The 25690-nt window shown below is 40.4% G+C and overlaps 1 protein-coding gene across 3 annotated transcripts in view; it reads right to left on the reverse strand.

Moving 5' to 3' along the window:
• The window catches only part of TTC39B (tetratricopeptide repeat domain 39B), a 134669-nt gene that overhangs the window by 98526 nt on the left and 10453 nt on the right, over window positions 1-25690 (reverse strand). For 2 of the 3 annotated variants that reach the window (XM_061199069.1, XM_061199067.1), the window contains exon 2: window positions 243-277. The exons of the other annotated variant lie outside the window; for it this stretch is intronic. In XM_061199069.1, the coding sequence (XP_061055052.1) occupies window positions 243-277 (35 nt within the window). The remainder of the gene's footprint in view (window positions 1-242; window positions 278-25690) is intronic. 3 annotated transcript variants of the gene reach the window in all.

Genomic DNA, 25690 nt, shown 5'->3' on the forward strand with positions numbered 1-25690 from the left:
TTTCTTTCATTTTAGTTTAATTAAGGTTACAAGAAATAAGACTCAAAAATATATTCGATAGTAATTTTAGACAGATCCTTTCTTAAGCTTAATCACATCCTAACCGTTAAATTATGGAGAGGTGAATTTTTCCAACAATAGCCACTACACTCAAAAAAATGAGAATGAAATATTTACATTTCTTATAAGAAAACCATCAATTTTTCTCTACTACATACTTTTTTTATTATGTTACTACTTACATAGAGAGGGTTTCCAAGGCATCTTCAAAGATGTCCTGGGGGGGAACAAAAAACACAATGAGTTTCTCAAGAATCAAGAAATTTAAATATAAAAGAGAGAGAGAGAGAGAGTGTGTGTGTGTGTGTGTACTCCCCGTGTGTGTGTGTGTGTGTGTGTGTGTGTGTGTGTGTGTGTACTCCCCGCGTGTGTGTGTGTGTGTGTGTGTGTGTGTGCGCGGGTGCGCGCACCTCTCAGGGCAGAGTAGGGACAGTTTGGGTGGGCTGCAGTAGAACCATTCCACTTAACTCTTACTAATGGAATTCCTTTCAGAGAAACCAAAACATGAATTTAAGTGAGGTTTAATTTAGGGTTGGTTTTGTCACTAATAAGACGAGTAAGCTACTCAGCCAGCAATCAGACTGGGCTCATCTGAAGAGAATGTGACTCCTTCAGTGGGGTCTTCAGTCCTCAGTCTCATCCAACCCAGAAGCAGAATAAAACAAAGAACAGGACCTGCCCGATTCAGTCGTCTCTTTCTCCATGGCTGGCCACGTTAGCACGTCTGGGCCTTTGGGTCACGTCTAACTCCACTACCCGCCCAGCAAGTCTCCCCGTCACCAGCCTTTATCTGTAGCATACAGGGCAGCCCTTTCCTTCATGCCACTGGCCTGTTCAAAATCTGCAACAGGAGAAAAACCCAAACACACACACAGACACATAATACACACACTCGCTCACATCTGCTCACAAATCCACACATGCGCCCCACGCTCATACACACTGGCTCATACACTCACAATCTCACCCCTAAACTCACAGTCATACACACACACAAACACACATACACTCACTCACTCACAAACTCACACTCACACACGAAGCTCCCTCACAGCTGCAAAAATCAAATCCAAGCTCCTCATCCAGGTATTTGGGACCCACCATAACCTAGTCAAACCTTCAAGGCCTCCTTCTCTCACATCCCTACCACCTTCTCCCAGCCAAGCACAAGGACCTCACTGGTCTCCCTACTCCCAAGCTTGACATCTGCCATTCAGTCCTTCACGCAACAGCCGCAGTTATTCTTTCCTTTCCCTTCTTTTAATAAGCTCATACCATTCCACTGCTTTAGACCTCTTTAAAAGCTTTCCATTGCACTTAGAATAAACCTAAATTCCTTCCCGTGATCTACAAAGCCCTAAGTGACCCTGCCAGCCTCTGTCCACTCTCCACCCACCAGACTCACTCCACTTCAGCCAAAGGTCTGTCTTTCTGGTCCGTGCACAAGCCAAATTCATCCCACACCTCTCTGCATTGTCTCTCTTTCCTAGAACGTTCTTCACTCAACTCTTCCTATGACTGACTCATTCTCATCCTTCCGTTTGCAGTTCAGAAAGCCACCTCCTCAAAGAGATCACCTCTGATAACCCTAATTAGAATTACTAAGAATAGCAGCTTACTTATAGTTTCCCATCATCTGATTTCTTTCATTCATAATACTCAATCTCTAATCATCTTATTTGTTTCCTTGGTTACAATCTATCTCCATTAGGGCAGGTTCTCATTTATCATGTTTACGGAGGAACCGCCAGGGCTACATGTTGCCTAATGAATGAATGAACTGAGCTTGGGCCATCAAGGCACTGATCACATCACCTCATTTACAGATAGGACACAGAAATGAGGAAAGAGGGTTACAGAGCTTTTCCCTCGTGTGACCATGAATATTGAACAATGTATACAACATACTGATTCTGCATTTAGGCAGGAAAGGAAAAAAAAAATGTGTAAATACGAAAAAGAAGAAACAACATTATAAGTAGTGGCAGAAGTGAGTTTAGAATTTGGGATCCCTGACCTATTGATCTATATTAATACCACACTCTGTAAGGGAGGCACAGTCAAGGGCAATTCTTTCTTACTCCTCACTCTCCAGAAATTAGTGATTGGAACAATATCAGAAGACTTTGTCATTTTGAATCACAGCTCAGTGTCCCACATGCCAGCACACAGGTTTATCATGTGAGGGGTTGTGGAGAAGGGGAGAGACGAATACTCTCCAGGAATACAGATCTGGTAGTGATGACCAGTTACCTGTGCCAGACACCAGCTCATGGTCCCTCTGCCATCCATTAACCCCACCTGGGCCGACCTGTACCAGGAAGGGGGAATGCAGACAGCATGCTCCTGGGAGCTTCTGTGCATCCAATCCCTTCCTCACAAACCTCAACCCAGAGCAGGGCTCACAGCAGACACTGAGATACTGAGTGGGCTTCAGAAAGGATAACTCGGGAAGCCAGTTCTCCTTTTAAAAGGAGACAAGGATAATATTTACACTTAAACAAGTAATACCCCCATCCCCACCTCAAAACAAGAAACACTAAGTTATATCCAGTAAGAAATCATCTTCACTTGAGGAACATCTCTCCATTTTGTCATATGCAGAGGGTTCTCTAAATAAAGCATTCTGTACAACGTGGTAACCAGAGTTAACAATACTACATTACATATTTGAAAGTTGTTAAGAGAGTAGATCTTCGAAGTTCTCATCACACACAAAAAAAATAACTATGTGAGGTGATGGATGTGTTAACTAACCTTATTATGGTAATCATTTCACAATATATGCATGTATCAAATTGTGAAGTTGTACACCTGAAACTCACACAATGTTATAGGTTAACTACATCTCAATAAAGCTGGTGGAAATTTTTAATTAAAAAAGAATGTTAAAATATATTTTTTTCCATTTAGATGAATAATAAAAATTTAAGAGAATGCCTCTATTAGTAATGGAAAAAATCCACCAGAGTTCTAGGATATTATTCTAATAAACTAGAGATGAGAAAGAGAGAAAGTGAGAGAGAAAGAGTGAGAGAGAGAGGAAGGAAGGAAGGGAGAGAGGGAGGGAGGGAGGGAGAGAAAGAGAGAAGGAGGGAGGAGGGGAGGGAGGGAGGGAGGGAGAGAGGGGGAGAGAGAAAGGAAGGAAGGAAGGAAGGGAGGAAGGGAGGAAGGGAGGAAGGGTGTTAACTTAAAAAAATGCACAACGTAAGAGTGGCGAGTCAAGTTTGATTTGGGGCAAAATGAGGACTGCAGCCCAGGAGACAGCATTTCAGATAACTGAGAAACTGCTCCAAGGAGGTGAGGGGAGGAGCCATGATATATAGGAGTTTTGCAACAAAGGGCAGGTAGTCTGGAATGGCAAAAGATTACCAGATACTCAAGTTAAGGAATTTAGTGCTTTTGTATGTATGGGAAGATGCAAGAGTCTGGGCTCGCTGAAATCATTCCTTTGATATGCACCTCAGATATCTGGGGCCAGTATCCTATATTTTCACATCCTGAGTTTCCTCAGGGCTCACCGCAGGGAGTGGCTTCAGTCTGTTGGCTGCTAGATGGCAGGTATTCTTTTCAGCCCTGAGTTTCCTCAGGGCTCACCAGCTCACGTTGGAGGGCTGCAATCTTTGATGACTGCGACATCCTTTGTTTACTGATAAGGCAGGAAATACTCCATTTATAAATATTCCACTTATCAAGGGGAAGAAAACTTTGTCTCTGAAGGCCAGACAAAGGGTGAATTTTTTTCACTTAAAAAAACGGAAAGGTAAAGAGAAGAACTAAGATTTTACAAGTGCCTATCATGTGCCAGGCACTTTACAAAAGCTCCTCCCAATTTGCAGCAAGTAAATCCAGTCGCAGGTAACTACCTGCCCAATATTACACAGCTGGCAAGTGAAGGAATTGAGATTCACCCTCAGATTTCTTTAACTCCAAAGTATTTTTTTCAATGTTAATAAAAAATATCCAAAACTTGGAGCTACGGCAGTTGGGCAGGAGTTGAGAGTGGGTGGGTGAGGAGGGGGCGGCATATCTCTGCAGGTCATACTGCATGTTGTTGCACAAATCCTCCCAAGGATTCCTGAATTCTCTAGGAGAACTTCCTTGTGTTTGAGACTTTGCTATTTACTATCAGATTAGAACCCAGATACTGTGAGATGACATGTTAGCTTGCAGATTTCGGAATGGTGAGAAAACCTCAATGATTAATTTTACAGCCCTGTAGGACACTATCCAGTTTTATCTGTAGCCTAGCAATCTTAATCTAACATTGTTTTTGTCTTAAGCCTATAAATACCCAGTTCCACAAATACCCGGAGAATCAGTTTACCACCTCACTGTATTCCTCGTTGATAGGTTAAATAAAATTTCTACACGTTCACTTTATATCTTTATGAAAGTCATATTTCTAATTTTTGGAAATTATACTTTTTAAAACATCTTTATTGGAGTATAATTGCTTTACAATGTTGTGTTGGTTTCTTCTGTATAACAAAGTGAATCAGCTATACATATACATATATCCCGATATCCCCTCCCTCTTGTGTCTCCCTCCCACCCTCCCTATCCCACCCCTCTAGCTGGTCACAAAGCACCAAGCTGATCTCCCTGTGCTATGCAGCAGCTTCCCACTAGCTATCTATTTTACATTTGGTAGTGTATAAATGTCCATGCCACTCTCTCACTTTATCCAGCTTACCCTTCCCCCTCCCCGTGTCCTCAACTCCATTCTCTACGCCTGAGTCTTTATTCCTGTCCTGCCCTAGGTTCATCATAACCATTTTTTTTTTAGATTCCACATATATGTGTTAGCATACAGTATTTGTTTTTCTCCTTCTTACTTAACTCAGTATGACAGATTCTAGGTCCATCCACCTCACTACAAATAACTCAGTTTTGTTTCTTTTTTATGGCTGAATAATATTCCATTGTATATATGTGCCACATCTTTATCCATTCATCTGTTGATGGACACTTAGGTTGCTTCCATGTCCTGGCTATTGTAAATAGTGCTGCAATGAACATTGTGGTACATAACTCTTTTTGAATTATGGTTTTCTCAGGGCACATGCCCAGTAGTGGGATTGCTGGGTCATATGGTACTTCTAGTTTTAGTTTTTTAAAGAACCTCCATACTGTTCTCCATAGTGGCCGTATCAATTTACATTCCCACCAACAGTGCAAGAGGGTTCCCTTTTCTCCACACCCTCTCCAGCATTTATTGTGTGTAGATTTTTTGACGATGGCCATTCTGACCGATGTGAGGTGATACCTCATTGCAGTTTTGATTTGCATTTCTCTAATGATTAGTGATTTTGAGCATCCTTTCATGTGTTTGTTGTCAATCTGTATATCTTCTTTGGAGAAATGTCTATTTAGGTCTTCTGCCCATTTTTGAATTGGATTATTTGTTTTTTTGATATTAAGCTGCATGAGCTGCTTGTATATTTCAGAGATTAATCCTTTGTCAGTTGCATCATTTGCAAATATTTTCTCCCATTCTGAGGGTTGTCTTTTTCTCTTCTTTATGGTTTCCTTTGTTGTGCAAAAGCTTTTAAGTTTCATTAAGTCCCATTTGTTTATTTTTGGTTTTATTTCCATTTCTCTAGGAGGTGGGTCAAAAAAGATCTTGCTGTGATTTATAACAAAGAGTGTTCTTCCTATGCTTGCCTGTAAGAGTTTTTATACTGTCTGGCTTTACATTTAGGCTTTAATCCATTTTGAGTTTATTTTTGTGTATGGTGTTAGGAAGTGTTCTAATTTCACTCTTTTACATGTAGCTGTTCAGTTTTCCCAGCACCACTTATTGAAGAGGCTCTCTATTCTTCATTGTATATTCTTGCCTCCTTTATCAAAGATAAGGTGACCATATGTACATGGGTTTATCTCTGGGCTTTCTATCCTGTTCCATTAATCTATATTTCTGTTTTTGTGCCAGCACCATATTGTCTTGATTACTGTAGCTTTGTAGTATAGTCTGAAGTCCGGGAGCCTGAATCCTCCAGCTCCGTTTTTCTTTCTTAAGACTGCTTTGGCTATTCGGGGTCTTTTGTGTTTTCATACAAATTGTGAAATTTTTTGTTCCAGTTCTGTGAAAAATGCCATTGGTAGTTTGATAGGGATTGCATTGAATCTGTACATTGCTTTGGGTAGTATAGTCTATTCACAATGTTGCTTCTTCCAATCCAAGAAAATGGTATATCTCTCCATCTGTTTGTATCACCTTTAATTTCTTTCATCAGTGTCTTACAGTTTTCTGCATACAGGTCTTTTGTCTCCCTAGGTAGGTTTATTCCTAGGTATTTTATTCTTTTGTTGCAATGGTAAATGGGAGTGTTTCCTTAATTTGTCTTTCAGATTTTTCATCGTTAGTGTATAGGAATGCAAGAGATTCCTGTGCATTAATTTTGTATCCTGCTACTTTACCAGATTCATTGATTAGCTCTAGCAGTTTTCTGGTAGCATCTTTAGGAGTCTCTATGTATAGTATCATGTCATCTACAAACAGTGACAGTTTTACTTCTTTTCCGATTTGGATTCCTTTTACTTCTTTTTCTTCTCTGATTGCTATGGCTAAAACTTCCAAAACTATGTTGAATAATAGTGGTGAAGAGTGGGCAACCTTGTCTTCTTCCTGATCTTAGAGGAAACGGTTTCAGTTTTTCACCACTGAGAATGATGTTGGCTGTGGGTTTGTCATATATGGCCTTCATTATGTTGAGGTAAGTTCCCTCTATGCCTACTTTCTGGAGGGTTTTTATCATAAATGGGTGTTGAATCTTATCAAAAGCTTTTTCTGCATCTATTGAGATTATCATATGGTTTTTCTCCTTCAATTTGTTAATATGGTTTATCACATTGATTGATTTGCATATATTGAAGAATCCTTGCATTCCTGGGATAAACCCCACTTGATCATGGTGTATGATCCTTTTAATGTGCTGTTGGATCCTGTTTGCTAGTATTTTGTTGAGGATTTTTGCATCCATGTTCATCAGTCATACTGGACTGTAGTTTTCTTTTATTGTAACATCTTTGTCTGATTTTGGTATCAGGGTGATGGTGGCCTCGTAGAATGAGTTTGGGACTGTTCCTCTGCTATATTCTGGAAGAGTTTGAGAAGGATGGGTGTTAGCTCTTCTCTAAATGTTTGATAGAATTCACCTGTGAAGCCATCTGGTCCTGGGCTTTTGTTTCTTGGAAGATTTTTAATCACAGTTTCAATTTCAGTGCTTGTGATTGGTCTGTTTATATTTTCTATTTCTTCCTGGTTCAGTCTCAGAAGGTTGTGCTTTTCTAAGAATTTGTCCATATCTTCCAGGTTGTCCATTTTATTGGCGTAGAGTTGCTTGTAGTAATCTCTCATGATCCTTTGTATTTCTACAGTGTCAGTTGTTACTTCTCCTTTTGTCATTTATAATTTTATTGATTTGAGTCTTCTCCCTTTTTTTCTTGATGAGTCTGGCTAATGGTTTATCATTTTTGTTTATCTTCTCAAAGAACCAGCTTTTAGTTTTATTTGCTATTGTTTCCTTCATTTCTTTTTCATTTATTTCTGATCTGGTCTTTATGATTTCTTTCCTTCTGCTAACTTTGGGGTTGTTTTGTTCTTCTTTCTCTAATTGCTTTAGATGTAAGGTTAGGTTGTTTATTTGAGATTTTTCTTGTTTCTTGAGGTAGGATTGTATTGCTATAAACTTCCCTCTTAGAACTGCTTTTGCTGCATCCCATAGGTTTTGGGTCATCGTGTTTTCATTGTCATTTGTTTATAGGTATTTTTTGATTTCCTCTTTGATTTCTTTAGTGATCTCTTGGTTATTTAGTAGCATATTGTTTAGCCTCCATGTGTTTGTATTTTTTACAGTTTGTTTCCTGTGATTGATATCTAGTCTCATAGTGTTGTGGTCAAAAAAGATACTTGATACGATTTCAATTTTCTTAAATTTACCAAGGCTTCATTTGTGACCCAAGATATGATCTACCTTGGAGAATGTTCCAAGAGCACTTGAGAAGAAAGTGTATTCTGTTGTTTTTGGATGGAATGTCCTATAAATATCAATTAAGTCCATCTTGTGTAATGTGTCATTTAAAGCTTGTGTTTCCTTATTTATTTTCATTTTGGATGATCTGTCCACTGCTGAAAGTGGGGTGTTAAAGTTCCCTACTATGATTGTGTTACTGCCGATTTCCCCTTTTATGGCTGTTAGCATTTGCCTTATGTATTGAGGTGCTCCTATGTTGGGTGCATAAATATTTACAATTGTTATATCTTCTTTTTGGATTGATTCCTTGATCATTATGTAGTGTCCTTCTTTGTCTCTTGTAAGTCTTTATTTTAAAGTCTATTTTGTCTGACATAAGAATTGCTACTCCAGCTTTCTTTTGATTTCCATTTGCATGGAATATCTTTTTCCATCCCCTCACTTTCAGTCTGTATGTGTCCCTAGGTCTGAGGTGGGTCTCTTGTAGACAGCATATGTACAGGTCTTGTTTTTGTATCCATTCAGCCAGTCTATGTCTTTTGGTTGGAGCATTTAATCCCTTTACATTTAAGGGAATTATCGATATGTATGTTCCTATTACCATTTTCTTAATTGTTTTCGGTTTGTTATTGTAGGTCTTTTCCTTCTCTTGTGTTTCCTGCCTAGAGAAGTCCCTTTAGCATTTGTTGTAAAGCTGTTTGGTGGTGCTGAATTCTCTTAACTTTTGCTTGTCTGTAAAGGTTTTAATTTCTCCATCGAATCTGAATGATTTGATGCTGGGTAGAGTAATCTTGGTTGTAGGTTTTTCCCTTTCATCACTTTAAATATGTCCTGCCACTCCCTTCTGACTTGCAGAGTTTCTGCTGAAAGATCAGCTGTTAACCATATGGGGATTCCCTTGTATGCTATTAGTTGCTTTTCCCTTGCTGCTTTTAACATTTTTTCTTTGTATTTAATTTTTGATAGTTTGATTAATATGTGTCTTGGAGTGTTTCTCCTCAGATTTATCCTGCATGGGACTCTCCACGCTTCCTGGAGTTGACTGAGTATTTCCTTTCCCATGTTAGGGAAGTTTTCAATTATAATCTCTTCAAACATTTTCTCAGACCCTTTCTTTTTCTCTTCTTCTTCTGGGACCCCTATAATTCGAATGTTGGTGCGTTTAATGTTGTCCCAGAGGTCTCTGACACTGTCCTCAATTCTTTTCATTCTTTTTTCTTTATTCTGCTCTGCCGTAGTTATTTCCACTATTTTATCTTCCAGGTCACTTGTCCATTCTTCTGCCTCAGTTATTCTGCTACTGAGTCCTAGAGAATTTTTAATTTCATATATTGTGTTGTTCATCATTGTTTGTTTGCTCTTTAATTCTTCTAATTCCTTGTTAAACGTTTCTTGTATTTTCTCCATTCTATTTCCAAGATTTTGGACCATCTTTACTACCATTACACTGAATTCTTTTTCAGGTAGACTGCCTATTTCCTCTTCATTTGTTTGGTCTGGTGGCTTTTTACCTTGCTACTTCATCTGCTGCATATTTCTCTGTCTTCTCATTTTGCTTAACTTACTCTGTTTGGGGTCTCCTTTTTGCAGGCTGCAGGTTCGTATTTCCCGTTGTTTTGGTGTCTGCCCCCAGTGGGTAAGGTTTGTTCAGTGGCTTCTGTAGGCTTCCTGATGGAGGGGACTGGTGCCTGTGTTCTGGTGGATAGGGCTGGATCTTGTCTTTCTGGTGGTCAGGGCGACATCCAGTGGTGTGTTTTGGGGTGTCTGTGAACTTAGTATGATTTTAGGCAGCCTCTCTGCTTATGGGTGGGGTTGTGTTTCTGTCTTGCTAGTTGTTTGCCATGGAGCATCCAGCACTGGAGCTTGCTGGCCATTGAGTGGACCTGGGTCTTAGCGTTGAGACGGAGATTTCTGAGAGAGCTCTTGCCGATTGATATTACGTGAGGTTGGGAGGTCTCTGGTGGTCCAATGTCCTGAACTCGGCTCTCCCACCTCAGAGGCTCAGGCCTGACACCTGGCCGGAGCACCAAGACCCTGTCAGCCACACAGCTTTAGGCCGGAGGGCTCTGAGGTCAAGACTGCCTAGATTCAAAACTCCATTTGGCCTTCTCTGTCTATGTGGTATCAGGTGAATTTCATCATCTGCAGTGAGAATCCGTGGCTCGACCTCTTCCCACCTTTCAGGTGCATTTTGATCCCGGAGGAGCTATGCATGGCATTTAAATGCTGTAGTAGTTAGAGCTTAACCTAGTCCCCACATCTCCACGAGGTACAGAAAACAAAACAAAATAAAACAAAAACTCTTTAAAAATTCATAGCCAATGAAGTCAATCCTCCTCACATAGGTTTTCTTAAAATTAGGTCACCTTTTTCTTTCTCCTTTTTGCTTTGTCTTGTGTCACTTGCTCAGAGGGTACCGTGTGCAGAGGCCTCACAGCAGCCCTTCAGACCAGAGTTTGGAAATTATACTTTGACATTAATAGAGTGTGACAACACACTCTCTCCCTGGGTACCTGCAAATACAGTTTCCCAGCTCCTTGGGAAAACTGCTATGGGTTCCACCCGAGGGATGAATTGCCAGAAGTCAAAGGGACTGTTCATACCTCCCACACCATATACCTTCTCTCTAAGTCCCAACACCCAGCTCAAATTCTATCCCTTTCCTGCTGCTGCTTTGGGGAGAACATTTCCTCTGTGGATTCCTATCAGGACCACTAGGTTTGGTACCTGATCTACAGGGGACTGCTAGTCAACAGTCTCCCACCCAGCATTAAATATCCCCACATACATTCCTCAAAGAGCATAACAAGATTTTTCTACCTCTGGTCTCTTTGCTTCTCCAAACTCACCATCAACTTCCCAAAGCTTCACCACTGCTGGTTTTCACTTCCCCAGTGATTACCACAGCTGGTTTCCCTTAAACGTCCCGGTACTGGGTAGGCATACCACATGGACGCCAGTTGAAACACATATAGTCAGAGAAGCAACCAGAGTCCTTCCGGTTTAAGGAAAGTAACACAGGAAAGCTCATGCCGCTGACAAAGAAGATGTGTTCATAGGAAAGCCTCAGTGTTTAGTTCTGTCCTTGAAGGCTGCTGCATTGGCCTCCCCAACTCCCATGCCGAGGCCAACCTTGACGAGCCACCACCCTTGGGCATAAGTGTAATAAATATTTACTTGCGTCACACTTGGCTCCTAAGCATACATTGCCTCAAATGGTACCTGACTTTCTCAAGAGCCTATCTTGACTCCTGGCTGCAGTCAAGGGCCATGTGACTCCTTTTGAATCCACTTTATAACCTAACACAGTACTCTGCACTTCAAAGACTCTTAGCAGATGATTGTTGGCTGACTGGCTGACTGAGAACCCTTGTCTTGAGATGGGAGGTCCTTACCTTGACAGTTTCATTTTGCAATTCAGCAAATGGGCTAACCCTGTTAGGTGAGAGATTCCTGGGGTGGGGGGAACCTTCCAGATGCCAGCTAGCACTCCAGGGCTTGCTCCCTGCTGGGTGGGGAGCCTGAAACCTATCCCCTGCCCCCAGAGGGATGGAGGATCCTGGACACACAGAAACAGACACAGAAGTGAGGAAAGGGAATAGGGGTCCTGCATCAACTGCTAAGGCTTTTCTAAACAATTTTCATCTTAATTTGTTAACTTTGTAACATTCTGAGCAGCAAAAATGCATGCAAGTGCCTTTAAGTGACAGCAGGTTCTTAATAAATGTTTATTTCTTTAAGAATCTTAAATAATGGAGATACTAATGATGAAGATGTTTACATTATTTTTATCCCTAAGGGGGAGAGGCAAAGGATAAAGACAACAAATATGCTATTAACAGCAATAATTTAAATACTCTGTATTAATTTCCAAAGAGACCAAATAGATTTACAAACTTTTCAGGCCTCCCCATCTGAATTTTAATTCACTTTGTGGTGTGAAAAGAAATATTTATGTGGCAAATATTACTCCAAGAAGGAAGGGGGAGTAGGAAGGAACGTGATAAAAATTAAAACGAGATACTGCAAATCCAAAAAGTCGAATCACTTCTCTACGGTCTCTTCCTTTCTCCCCTTACCTCCTTATTCTCCTCCTCCTCATCTTCCTCCTCTGCCTCTTCCTCCATTTTTCCCTCTCTCATATGGATGACTTCAATGGGTCTGAGAGCTGAAGCCACCATGTTCTCATTTAACTGTTGTTCTTTAGGGAGGGATGACAAGGTCTGATGGGGCTCTGTCGACACCTTCCTCCTCAGTGAGGACCACTCCCCGCCCCATAGCATCAGACCCTCCCCGCTGGAGCTTTTACCCAACATTCCACTCTATGACTAAGGAAGCTGTGTGTTTGGTACCATGGACTCAAAGAACCCCAGAGCTGTTGAGAACTCTGACAAGTCACAGATTCTACGCCTGGCTCTGGGGCACATCTGGACTATTCCCAGGGAGATGAGATATGAAGAGGGTGCCCCAGCCTCCTGCAGGACTAGGGCAGGGATTAAGAGCCATGGGTATTGTGGCCCTAAGAACTGCAAACACTTCTCTGCATGGTATTCTCCCCTGGTCAACCAAGATGTCCAAAATGGAAAACAAGACTGACACCAGTTGTTACACTTTACCATTATCTTAGTGACACACCAGGAGTATTCCTCAAATATTGGATGTAAATCTTTTCACATGTAAAAGGAAAAAGCACATTGCTAGTTAAAGGAATCATATGGGAAATGCATAAACTTAAGTGACATTGTTCCCTACTATAACTTCAATAAAGTGCTGATTTTTCTAAATCAGGATTAATTAATTTAAAATACACCTTTATTATATATCCATGAAGTGACCCTTAGAACAAAATTGGGGCAAAGAACTTTTTAATATATGCACCCTGAGCTCATGTGCCAGGGAGAATTTTTCATCTGCTCACATCTGCCATCCATGGTCTTTAAACTCCCTAGTTGCATTTTACAGGCTGCATTTTTAAAAGTTCATATTGTAGGAGGGAACAGCAATGCCCTGAGGCTCTCTGGAGCCAAATGTAAACCTCGGCTTCAGTATCCCCATTACTGCATCTAAAGGGTGCAGACACCACTTATACCTCCCCTTGAAGGATTAACATCAAAACTTAACTGACCCACAGAGCTCTCAATCGAAGAGAAGGAAAGTGACGAGGGCCCACACACTAGAGACCCCTCACACCCCTCGTCCCCACCTGGCCCTTGCAGTGAACAAAATGTGACCTTTCCAAAGTTATGAACAGAATTCTCAAAAGTAGCAGACAAAAAAAAAAGAACATGACACAGAGTTCATCTTCCAAATCTGCCCAGAAGGTTTATAAAATCTAATTTTTTGGATACGCTTACAAAAAAACTGGAAGTTTTCCAACATTATTCAAAAATAGTTTTTAAATTTCAGATAATACAAATAGTGAAAATCAGCTGCCAGAATAAAAAAATGTGTGCCTGAGAAATTTTTATTTTAAACATTCATCACTTGAGATTGAAAATGATTTCACACATTCTCCAAGTACAGTATTAACATAGTTCTCTAGTTTCTCTCATGCCAGGGAAGTACTCCAATATTACCCCATAAGTCCTGTGTTTTTTTTCAAAGCTTCATATTTACCAAAAATCGCAGGTCTGATAGTGAAAATAGGAGATATACAGTAGTAGTCACTTCATTAGGAAGGATTACATTGAACACAGAAATAAACTGAGCGTATTTTTACTAAGCCACTATTATGTGTTGGTGAGTTAGGTTTTATTCAAAAATTCGCTTAAGTGCATTTCCAACATAGGACAGTGGAAAACATAAATTTAGGCCAGGAAGTTGAACCTGTCTGGGTCTGAATCTCAGCTCTACCCCAACCCTGGGAAGGTCTAGCCTTCTGAATCCTCCTCCACTGACTTTCAAGAGCCTATCTCAAGGCCCTGGCTGAAATCAAGGGCCATGACACTCCTTTTGAATTCACTTTGTAACCCAAGGCAGTACTTTTGCACTTTGCAGACTCTTAACAATGGGGATTCCAACCGCCTCCTCAAATTGTTGGAAGGATGCTAGTGAGTTAATGGCATATAAAGATCCAACTCAAAACAGGCTCAATAAATACAAAATACAGTTCCTGAGGATACTAACTTCTCAGATATGGGATGAATCAGTAGACTCACGGAGACAGAGCTGGGATCCCTCACTGTACTTCCTCACTAACTCCTTCCCACTAAAGATTCTGCACCCTCTTTTGGAAGAGAGAAAAAAGGCTGAATGTGGGAATATTTATTGCAAACAAGTACTCAAAAATGTTAACTGCCTTTACTTCTCCCATCTTAAAATGCCTTTGTCTCCTATCCTTTAATGCCCGGACTCTTCCAACTCAGTGGGTTACTCAGCACAATAAACATAACTTATGGGCACAGAGCCCAGGACCTCAGCTCACTGGGGAACAGTGACCTTGGCCAACACAGTGTGACCTTGGTTAATATATTCAACCTCTTGGGGCTCTAGCCGCCTCATGAGTAAAGCAAAGAGGTTGGTATAGTTGCCATCCCTTACTCAAAACCCTAAATTCTCTGAATTAAACACAAATCCTCCCCAATAAGGTGGCTGTTTGTCCATCACACGTGCTAAAATAAAGTCCCTCAGGGAAGGCTGACATCCAGAGGGACTGCATCTAAATGGAGTGCTGGGCTTTCAAAGCCCTATCAGTTGTACTAACTCAATCCTCAATAGCCAGCTAGTATGTTAAGTACCAGGCAAAGCAGTTCACACAATGATTCTTTGGAATTTCTAACAACTTCTAGCCAAGCACAGAGAAAACGTGAGAATTAAAAAGAACCACCAGATGTCACCCTCACAAATAACAGATGAACTGGACAGCATGACTTTAGTTTCTGCTAACATATAGAGAAGCATGTTTTTAAAAAATGAAACAGTTAACTTTATGAAGGAGGAAATATTTTCCTTTCTGCACCTCATTATAAATATGGAGTTGAGTTGCAGCTTAAAGTAGGGGTTAAGTTCTAAGGCCAGTACTTAAAAGGAAAATCACGTATAGTCAAAATTGACATTGAACAAATACTTTCAATTGCCGTTATTATAGAGTTCACATGGTTTTGTATATAACCTCAGAGAGGAATGGGCATGTACAAACACAAAATGTGTACAGCAACGTATGGTGTGTAATAAAGAGTATATATGCAAAACATAAGCCTTTTTACAATGGTGTATTGTTGAATTTGTTTAACATAAATGAGCAAATTATTTTACTCCCCTGTACATAGTCCTCAGTTACTATTTTTATGATTGTAAAATGAACCTTGGCAATCACTTAATATGTCACGCACTCCTGTCCTCTAGTACCAGCCCCACCTAATCTATAGTAAACAGAGGAATATCTAGGGCATACTATTTTTGCAGGAGAATAATTTTACACAAAACAAACAGCAACAAACAGAACCAAGAGACTGAGTTTTAACATTTTAAACTGCTTAATTTTGAAACAATCATGAGTAGAGGTATTTTTAAATTAAAATGAACAGAGCTTATGCGTCTTCCTATGAATAAATAACCATAAATTCCATTTATTAACACCCAGGCACTATGTTAGACACTTAGATGCTTATCTCCAATTCACAAACAATCATAAAAAAAAAAAAAATTTCACCTCTACTATTACTACTACTACTACTATATTCTGATAATAATAATAAAAACAATAATAAAAGGTAATACCATTCAGTGCCAAACACTGCTCTAAATTCTTAAAGTGCCTTAACTCATTTAATCTTCATAATGACCCTATGAGATAGGGCTATTATTATATCCAAATAAGGAAACTAAGACTCATGGAGATTTAATTAACCTATCCAACATCTCATAGATGAGCCTCAGTTTTTTCATCTGTGAAATGGGAATAATGCCACTTAATTTACAGCACTGTTTTGAGGTTTAACTGACATAACGTATTTAATGCACCCGGCTCCGTGTTGACACAACACTAACAAATAATTTCTCTTGTTATCATTAAAGTGGTTCTACAGCTGGTAGTCTTCAGTGCAGCCTAAGGACAAGCAAAAAGAAACCTCTTGCATCATCTTATTTGACCCTCAAACTTTCCAACTATAACAGAAAAATGGCAGAGTTAGCACTCCCTTACTTGTAGCTCGGTTCCAAAGTAAATGTCTTAAAAAGAGAATCTTATCTCTTAATATGAGTGCTGGGAAGAGGCAGTTCCTGAAGAATAAGGCTTCAAAGGCAACCTCAAACTGAGAAAGCCCATAATGTGGGAGAGATAAGGTAAGACTTGAGCTCACATGCTCAGAATCAACCTCCCTGGGTTCAAATCCATTTCACCATCTACTAGCTCTATGACCTTAGGCAAGCCTTCTCCTTTCTTGTACCTCAGTTTCCCATCTCACTGGGTTATTCACTGATTAAATGACACATGTGAAAAGCACACAGTACAAAGCACCCAGGACAAAACACTCACTACCACGATTATTGTTGGGACTTGACTCTCCTAAAGGCACTAGTGAGTGGTACTAAGTGATGCAGCCTGGAGAAGGTTGGGGAGTGGGCAGGGCACAACACTTCGCACTAGGAATTCTGATTCTGCCCCACCCCCGGCTGACATGTCCAGGTGTCCCCAAAGAGATCCGATCAGTCCCCCACCACAGAGGTCAGCCAACTACAACTCATGAGCCAAATCCAAGCTGCTGCCTGTTTTTGTAAATAAAGTTTTATTGGAACATTGCCACTCTCAATCATTTACATATTGTCTATTTATATATTTCCTGTTACACCCGCAGAGCTGAGTAGCTGCAAGTGAGACGATATGGTCTACAAAGCTCAAAATATTTACTATCTGGTCTTTTACAGAAAAAGTTTGCCCACCTTTGCATAAATGGATAAACCATCGAATTTCCTTCCCTACCCCATCAGATATTTTGAGGATAGAGTAAGAAACAGATGTGAAAAATCTAGAAAATAGTAGGAATTATTTACCCAAAAAACTCACTGCCTTCAAGCTTCAAATTCAAGGTGGAAATAAATAATGCTAGTAACATGGGTTTAGAGTCCCACCAACAGCTCCATCATTTCTTAACTATGTGTGGCTTTGGGCAAGTTACTTGGCTTCTCTAAGATTCATGTGTGGCTTTGGGCAAGTTCCTTGGCTTCTCTAAGATTCATATTCAACACTGTAAAATGGGAATAACAATAATACCAAACTTGTGGGATTGAAAGAATTAAGTGAGCTGTATATAGGTGTCTGGTCCATAGTAAGTATCTGATAATGTCAGCTCTCATTAAGTGATTACTTTCATTGTTATTACTGCAGGAGAAAGTTTTATGTCCAAATACTGGACCACTCAGACAGTACTTTCCCTCCCAGGGTACATACTCTCATGAGAACTACAGGTGCTAGCAAAGCAGAGATGCTGAGAATGCTAATCTGTTCTTTTGGGGGAATCTAAGAGAGAAAAGGCTAAAACTTCAATATATTCATTTCTGTCAAGACTAAATTCTCCTCCTCTCCCACCAGCACTCCCCCCTCAACATCAAGAAAATTTCAGCAAGAAGCTAAATGCATACCTACACATTTGTATTATGTAGAGAAATAAACTTTATACTATAAGACAAATTGACTAAATCAATCCCATCATATGTGAAATGCTGACAGTTTGCTTCTAACAAGAAGAAATTAAATATAGAAACTTATTCCAAAATAGCAGAAGGGGGCTTCCCTGGTTGCGCAGTGGTTAAGAATCCGCCTGCCAATGCAGGGGACATGGGTTCAATCCCTGGTCCGGGAAGATCCCACATGCCACAGAGCAACTAAGCCCCTGCACCACAACTACTGAGCCTGCGCTCTAGAGCCTGCAAGCCACAACTACTGAAGCCCATGCGCGCTAGAGCCCACACGCTGCAACTACTGAGCCCACCTGCCACAACTACTGAGCCCACGTGCTGCAACTACTGAAGCCCGCGCTCCATAACAAGAGAAGCCACCACAATGAGAAGCCCACGCACCGCAATGAAGAGTAGCCCCTGCTCGCTACAACAAGAGAAATGCCACGGGCAGCAATGAAGACCCAGTGCAGCCAAATAAATAAATAAATAAAATTAAAAAAAAAAAAAAGAATGCAGACATGGACTCCTGTACACGTAGGAATTTATTTTATGATTCCGTTAAAATTTAAATTGGAGAAAGAATAATGAATTATTTAATAAATGATGCTGAAGAAACTGGTTATCTATTGGGACCAAAGTGAAATTAAACCCATATGCAAATTTCTAGGTGCATTAAAGAGATAAATACAAAAACAAAAGATGAATGTACGCAGAATATTTTTCAAAATCTTGAAAACAGGGACAATCTTTCTAAATAAGACACAAAACCGAGAAGCCATAAAGAAAAGAGTAAAAGGTTTGGCTACATAAAAATTTAAAACTTCCAAGACAAGCAAATGGCTAGGAGAAAATATTTAAGGCACCATAAACAAGCAAAAAAATTATTATCCATAATATATAAAGAACTCTTACAGATCAATAAGAAAGAGACAAACAACCAAAAGAATCATAGATAAAGGGTATGAAGAAACTGTGCACTGGAAAAGAAAACCAATAGCCAATAAACTTGGAAATGTGCACCTAAAAAGTAGCATTATTTTGTCCATAAGATTGGCAAACATTTTTTAAATTGATAATATCCACAGTTGGCAGAGATGTTGGAAAATAGAACGTATACTGTTGCTACGGTCTATTTAGAAGTCAGTCTAGCTGTATTTATTTAAAAATTTTAATGCATACATTATAAAAAAATTTAATGCATGCACAGCAATATTACTTCTAGGATTCTATATTATTAAAATATACACATGCACAAGGGTCCATCTATTATGGTACACACTGTATTGAAACAACCTAAATGCTCTTCAACAGGGAAGTAGTTAAATAAATTATGGTACAATTATATTATCTAACTCTCTTCCGTCATTAGATAAAAAGTAAAGCAAACAGTAGAAATACCTCACAGATATATTAAATGGAAAGCCTGTTCCTGGGAAAGGTGTATGGTATAAGATCCCATTTACATTAGTCAAAACTCAATGCTGATTTCTGCTAAGCATGGACAGGGAAGGAATGGTAAAGTGAAAGATCATGTTGTGGCTTCTGAATGACTTAAATCTTTTAAAACAGGAATGCTTTGATGTATTGCTTGAGTAATGTAAAAAAGAATGAACAATTTGAACAATATAAAAAAAGTTAAAGTATTTATTTTGCAATAAGTAGATCCAACATACCTAAAGAAAAATTCAAGCACAGTAAGGTAAGATGACATTTCAACTAAACTGCTTCATAACCCAGATCCTTTTGTGCCCAGTATAAGTGAAAAGCACTTTCTGTTTCTAGAAAACCGTTTTTTTGTTTTTTGGTTTTGGTCACGCCACGTGGCTTGCAGGATCTCAGTTCCCCGACCAGGGATTGAACTTGGGCCATGGGTGTCAAATCCTAACCACTAAACCACCAAGGAACTCCCCTAGAAAAAAATTTTTTTAACTTTTAGAAAAAATATTTATTTATTTGGCTGCACCACGTCTTAGTTGCGGTACACAGGACCTTCGTTGCAGCGTGCAGGATCTTTAGTTGCGGCATGTGGGATCTAGTTCCCTGACCAGGGATCGAACCTGGGCCCCCTGCATTGGGAGCACAGAGTCTTAACCGCTGGACCACCAGGGAAGTCCCTAAAACTTTTTATTTAGAAATAACTTCAAATTTACAGAATGGTACAAAGAAAGCTTCTATGCCATTTATTCAGATTCATCTAGTGTTAACATTTTGCCCCATTTGCCTTATAATCTGCTCTTCCCTCTCCCTCTTCAACTCCATTTCCCTTCTTCTCTATCCAGATACAGATTTTTTTCTAAACCATTTGAGAGTAAATTACATATATTGTGGCCCTGTACCTCTAAATACTCCAGTTTGTATTTTTTAAAAATACAGATACTCTCTTACATAACCACAGTACAGTTATCCACATCAGTAAATTTAACTACTTTAAACTCCTGTCCATTTTCCAATTTTGTCAATTGACCCAACAATGTTCCCTTGTAGCATTTTTCCCTGCAATACAGGAGCTAGTCTCAGGTCAACTATTGCATTTAGCTGTTCCATCTCCTTTGCCTCCTTTAATCTGGGACATTTTCACAGCCTTTGTCTTTTATGACATTGACATTTTTGGAGAGTACAGCGCTCTTCTTTTTTTTTTTTTTTTTTAATAGAACCTTCCTTATTTAAAGTTTCTCTGATGTTTCCCTGTGATCAGATTCAGGTTAGACTAGTACAGAAGGGATCCTGTGTCCTTGTCAGGTCACTTCTACGTGGAGGCACAGATGCTGTCTGCCCCCACTGGTGATATTAATTTTGGTCACCTGGTCAAAGTAGTGTCTGATTTCTCCACTGCATAGTTACCATTTTTGTCTTGCAAGTCATAAGGAATCTGTGGTGAGATAGGGTAAGAGCAGATCAGTATCACGCTCCTCCCCCAAACTTGTCTATATCACCTGTGATGATGGCTACCTGACTCCATCTTGACTAGGAGAGCTGAACACTGCTTTCCCACCTCTAGCACTCCCTCCACTTCTACCAGTTGGTCTTTGGCATTCTGCTGAAAGTAAATCCCTCCCGTCTCCTCCATGTGTCTATCTAGTTGGTCATCATCCATATCCGTCTCCTCCATGTGTCTAACTAGTTGGTCATCATCCATATGGACTCAAGGAGACCTATTTTCAGTGGCCTATAATACATTACTGTCTTTACTTATTTTGGTGCTCAGATTGTCCCAAATTTGGTCTAGGAAACTTTTACATTTCTCACTCTTTACCCCCTCGGAGCAAATTCTAATACCTAGAACTTGCTTATTATGAGAATTCTGTTTTGCCAAGGAATCTTATAAGGTTAGGCACATCTAAACTTTTGCAATAAGACTCAATTATTTTTCCGAGTCCCCTAATGAAAACTGAGGTATGTAGCCACTGACCTACACACTTGACACGCCAATATACATTACAAAATGGACTTTGTTAAAAAAGAGAACATTAAGGGTCTGCTTGATTTGCTGCCATCTGAAGCTGAGTTTCCCTAACAATTCTTAGCTGATCGAAATACTGGGAGAACCTAAAGGATCGTCAGCGCTTGTATAAGAATAATGGTGCAGACCTCTAAAACTCAGTCTCTTTAATTGTTTCTTTTTAATTAAGAGAAAGAGCTATCTATAGTGAAAACTGGCAAGAGTGTGCAGCCAACCTGAAAATAAAGAACTGCCAAAATTAAGAAGCTGAGAAACATCTGGAGACAACAGAACAAGTCAGAACAATCAACGGAGTTTTGAGCAATCACAAGAGAAATTTGAGGAACTGCAGTACAATTTACAGAGACAGGAGCTCCTGAGAGCCTGATAGATTTGTGGCTGTAGAGGAAGTAAGCTGATTCTGGGTGAGAATTAGGTTACACCCATTAAGATATACCCGTACAAGATCCAAAAGGCTAAGGTCATTTTCCTGCCCCTTTCTGACTTTTTCTGCTGTCAAGCAAGAGTGAGGGAACTGACGTGGTCTCAACAGCAGGGCTCAGCATCCTTTCTCCACCTTCCAGCACATATAAGACAGGGGCAGCAGAGGTGTCTCCATTCTGGCTTCCTGATCCCTGAACCACAGCTACTGCAAAGCGCTGGGAACTCTTAGCTCTAGAACCATCAGCCACAGAATACCAGCACCTGCCCTAGTGAGTCAGTTCTGGACAGCACTGCAGGTCTTTCACAGAGGCCCAGCCTAGAACCACACCTATAGCCCCTCCGTGCACTTTGTAAACATCTGGGGATTCCTTTCTTAAACTCTTTCTTATGTAAACTACCTACACCAGTTTCTGCTTCCTGTGCTGAAACCTGATGGAGAGAGATGACAGAGAAGAAAATAAGCAAACAAGATAATACAGATGGTGATTATATCTATGAGGAAATAAACAGGATGCGTAATAGAGGAAAGAGAAAGGCTGCTTTGAAGATGAAACCCAAGGAAAACTGCACTTGGAACCTGATCTTTAAAGTGAGGATGGAAAGTTGAGAAGGAGCTGGTCGTGTGAAGTGGTGCAGCCCGCCAGGCTGGGGAAACACTCACGCAGGAGCACCATGGTGGAAAAGAACTGGGCATGTTCAAGAAACCTAACGGAAGCCAGGGTGGCTACAGCAGAGGAACGAAGGGGAGAGGGGCAGGAGATGAGCTGCAGGAGGAAAGCAAAAGAAAAGAAGGGTGGATTTCATCCTAAATAAACAGTTTGAAGCATGGGCGTAATGTGATTACAATTTGTAAAAGCATACTTGGGCTGCAGAGTGAGAGTGGATTGCAGAGCCAGAGAGGAAGCAGGGAGACCAGTGAGGATGCTCTTCCAGAGATGCTGGGGGGAGAAGACAGTGGTGTGGCCTGGAGACATAGCGGTGATGGAGAGAAGGGGCCAGTATGCAGTAAGGAGCCATGTTTTGGAGGTAGATCCGACAGGACTAGCTGATGACAGAGACGTGGGAGGCAAAAGAAGCGTAAATTGAGGGGAACAGACAGGGAAGATCAAGGATGAGGCACGGGGAGGGCTTTTTTGGTCGAGTAATGCTGCTTTAAATTGTTCCCCCAAAGTCTTGTGTTTCCTCCTAAAATAATTATGGAAGGGGTGATTGTCACCAAATTGCCACAATTGAAATGGAATGCTTTTCGGTCTTTAACAAAGAGACAGGAGTTCATTTTAGCATGGCACATGTCCGTGTCCCGTCCCTCCACCCCAGGCATGCAGACTTAAAGTTCTGACTGTGTACATCAAAAAGGGGGACTCTTATCTAAGTTAAAATGTAACTTCCTCCACCATAAACTATAAAGGGAGGTAAAAGCAGGTAAGCCTGTAGAAGATAAAAAAAAAAAAAAGATTCTTTCTAAGCTAGTAGTTTTACTTTTTAAATTTCCAATATAATTAGCAATACAGTTGGACTTGTGGAACCTAACACCTTATAAAGTCAACTCTACTATTTATGAAATCGGAGTAAATTTGCTTGACGTCTGAACAAAAGGTCCACGAATCTCAATGTTTTCTATTTTGAAAAGTTGGGAGAAATACCACCTATGCACGTATGCTAGTATTACTAAATAGAAAACTGTTAGAAATGTGAACACCTCAGGCTTCTAAAAGCATTAAGTGTATGAATAAATTATACTCATCCTCATTTTCTGAATGCTCCCTATTTAGCCCAGCTAGATTACATGTGTTATTTCACTTCATCCCACCGTAGGAGTGAGGAAGCTATGGCTCCAAGCGTCTTGCCCTTGGTTACCTAGCTTGGGCCGGCATCCGCAAGGGCATTTACCATCGTTTGTATTTTAATATGAAAACAAAAACAAAACCTTCTCTCTCAGAACTAGATCTTAAAATGAATATCAGCAAATGCATACTGAATATCAAGATGTTCAATATGGCTAGTTGCAATATTTGATACAATCTCACTAAGATTCTTTCCTGCTCTGTAAAATTCTAGCCATTCTTATGTACTGATAAAAAGCAAAATCTATACATCATTGCTATTCAAATGAATGGCTCTGGATGAGTTGCCAAGGCTGCTAGTAGCAACTCTCTGAGGTGGCCATTAGAATCCCCCACTGACTGATGAGGAGATGGAAGCTCATAGAGAGATTAAGTAACTTGCCCAAGGTCACAGTGCCTCTGCAAGTGACAGAACCCAATCCATGGCCACTAACCTGTAAGCCCATCCATGTTCTATCCTCTCTCCCACATGCCTTCCTAGGAACAGATATGACAAATCTCAAATTCAGATGGGGTGCCTGAAAGAGGCAGAAATTTTTTGACTCTTTGTCCTATTCGAGACCTGTGCTAGGGTGACAGTCCCTTTCACTCAACTGTTAACAGCTTAGAAATGCAATTGCTTGTTTGTGCTTCTAGCAGCAAGCTAAACATGTTGGATAAGTAGCATCTGCCTTGGGGAATGAACTAGAAAATCAGGAAAAACCATCATCTGTGTATACTACACATCTTCTGCTTTATTGCAAATGGGACAAATTATTCATCTGGACAAGGGTAATTCACTCAGCCCTCGAGCTTGTCTTCTGATGATGTCACAGTGTTAAGAGCCAAGTCAGCGCTGACCCAAATGCACTCTGCTCTGCAGTCTTGCTTTTTGATGCCTAACATGTCTGCTTTGTCCCCATCATATATAATGGCTGCTCATTTTTACTTCTGCCTGGGAAATTCTATTTTATCCTGATGATTTTTAATTTTTCAATCAATTTAAAGGTGAAAAGTATATTGAGGTGAGAGCAGACAGGCACAAGGAATCTTTATGGGGTCATGGAAATGTTCTTAAATTGGATTGTGGCGATAGCTGCACAATGTAAATTTACTAAAGATCACTGAATTGTACACTTAAAAGGAGTGAATGAATGGCATGTAAATTACACCTCAATAAAGCTTTTTTTTTTTAAGAATACTGAGATAAAGCTAATAGATTATGGAGGTAAATTCTCCTTTCTGGTTGAAAGGCTAAAAATATCACCTTGTTAGAAAGCACTGAAGGGAGTTCCTTTGCTGCTTTCTGGGGGGGAAAGTCCCACCCTTTCCTTCTGGAACACCAAGGCACCTACATCCTATCCCTGCTAGGTGTCATAGCCTGTATGGTGAAAGAGGAATATTTCTCCTTGAAAGCAGCCAGGAATGCTAAATGGTCATTGAGTACCTGGAGGGGAGAAAATAAGGGAATATCTGGAAAGGCTGGAGGAGAAATTGTACCTGAGGGAGGTCTTCAACGATGAAGAGGAATCAGCCAAGTGAGGGAACAGTGTATGAAAAAGCTGAGAAGTGAGAAAGGCTGCCCCTTTGGGAGATGGCGCCTGGAAGGGGAGCTACAAGCACTTCACCACAGCTGATATTAAAGGTCCTGTTAGGAGGGCAAACTCCTGGGAACCAGCCCAGACCTACTGAAGAAGAATGGCTTGTGGTAGGACCTAGGAACGTGCATCTTAACAAGCCACCCACTCCCCTAACCAGGTTACCTATGCACCCTAAAGTGTGAGAACCACCGAGATAGGTCCTAAGTAAGGCCTCATACACCATGCTAAAGTGTTTGCATAATACCTCAAAAGCAACGAAACGCTGTGGACAGATTTTAAGCAGCAAGGTGAGGATGGACTTGAACTTTAAACACAGCAGTCTGGCATGGCACATGATTTTGGGGCAGAGAAAGAACCCTAGAGCTCCCTCCAGGGCCCAGGAGTGCACACACACTGTCACCTCCTTTACCTTCTAACCTCTTAGACTAAGTAGCCGAACACAAACATACCTCCTACAGTCTCCTATTAACACCTACGTGCTTTATGATCTTATGAAAATGTCATAAGAATGTTATGACATTCACCAATGTTAAAGAGGGGACCATCCTGCACAGCCACACATTTGGAGAAACTAGAGGTTACCACACATACCATTTATGTGTCAGGGGGCAAATGTCAGTTTCAAAATATTACGGACATGGCCAAGTCCCTTGCTGACTATTATAAACACTGTTCTGCTGAAACTGATGGCCCTTTGAGCCCATGTTTATACTCTCTTTTGCGGTA

This window comes from Eubalaena glacialis, chromosome 9, assembly GCF_028564815.1.
Source record: "Eubalaena glacialis isolate mEubGla1 chromosome 9, mEubGla1.1.hap2.+ XY, whole genome shotgun sequence".
Lineage (NCBI taxonomy): Eukaryota > Metazoa > Chordata > Mammalia > Artiodactyla > Balaenidae > Eubalaena > Eubalaena glacialis.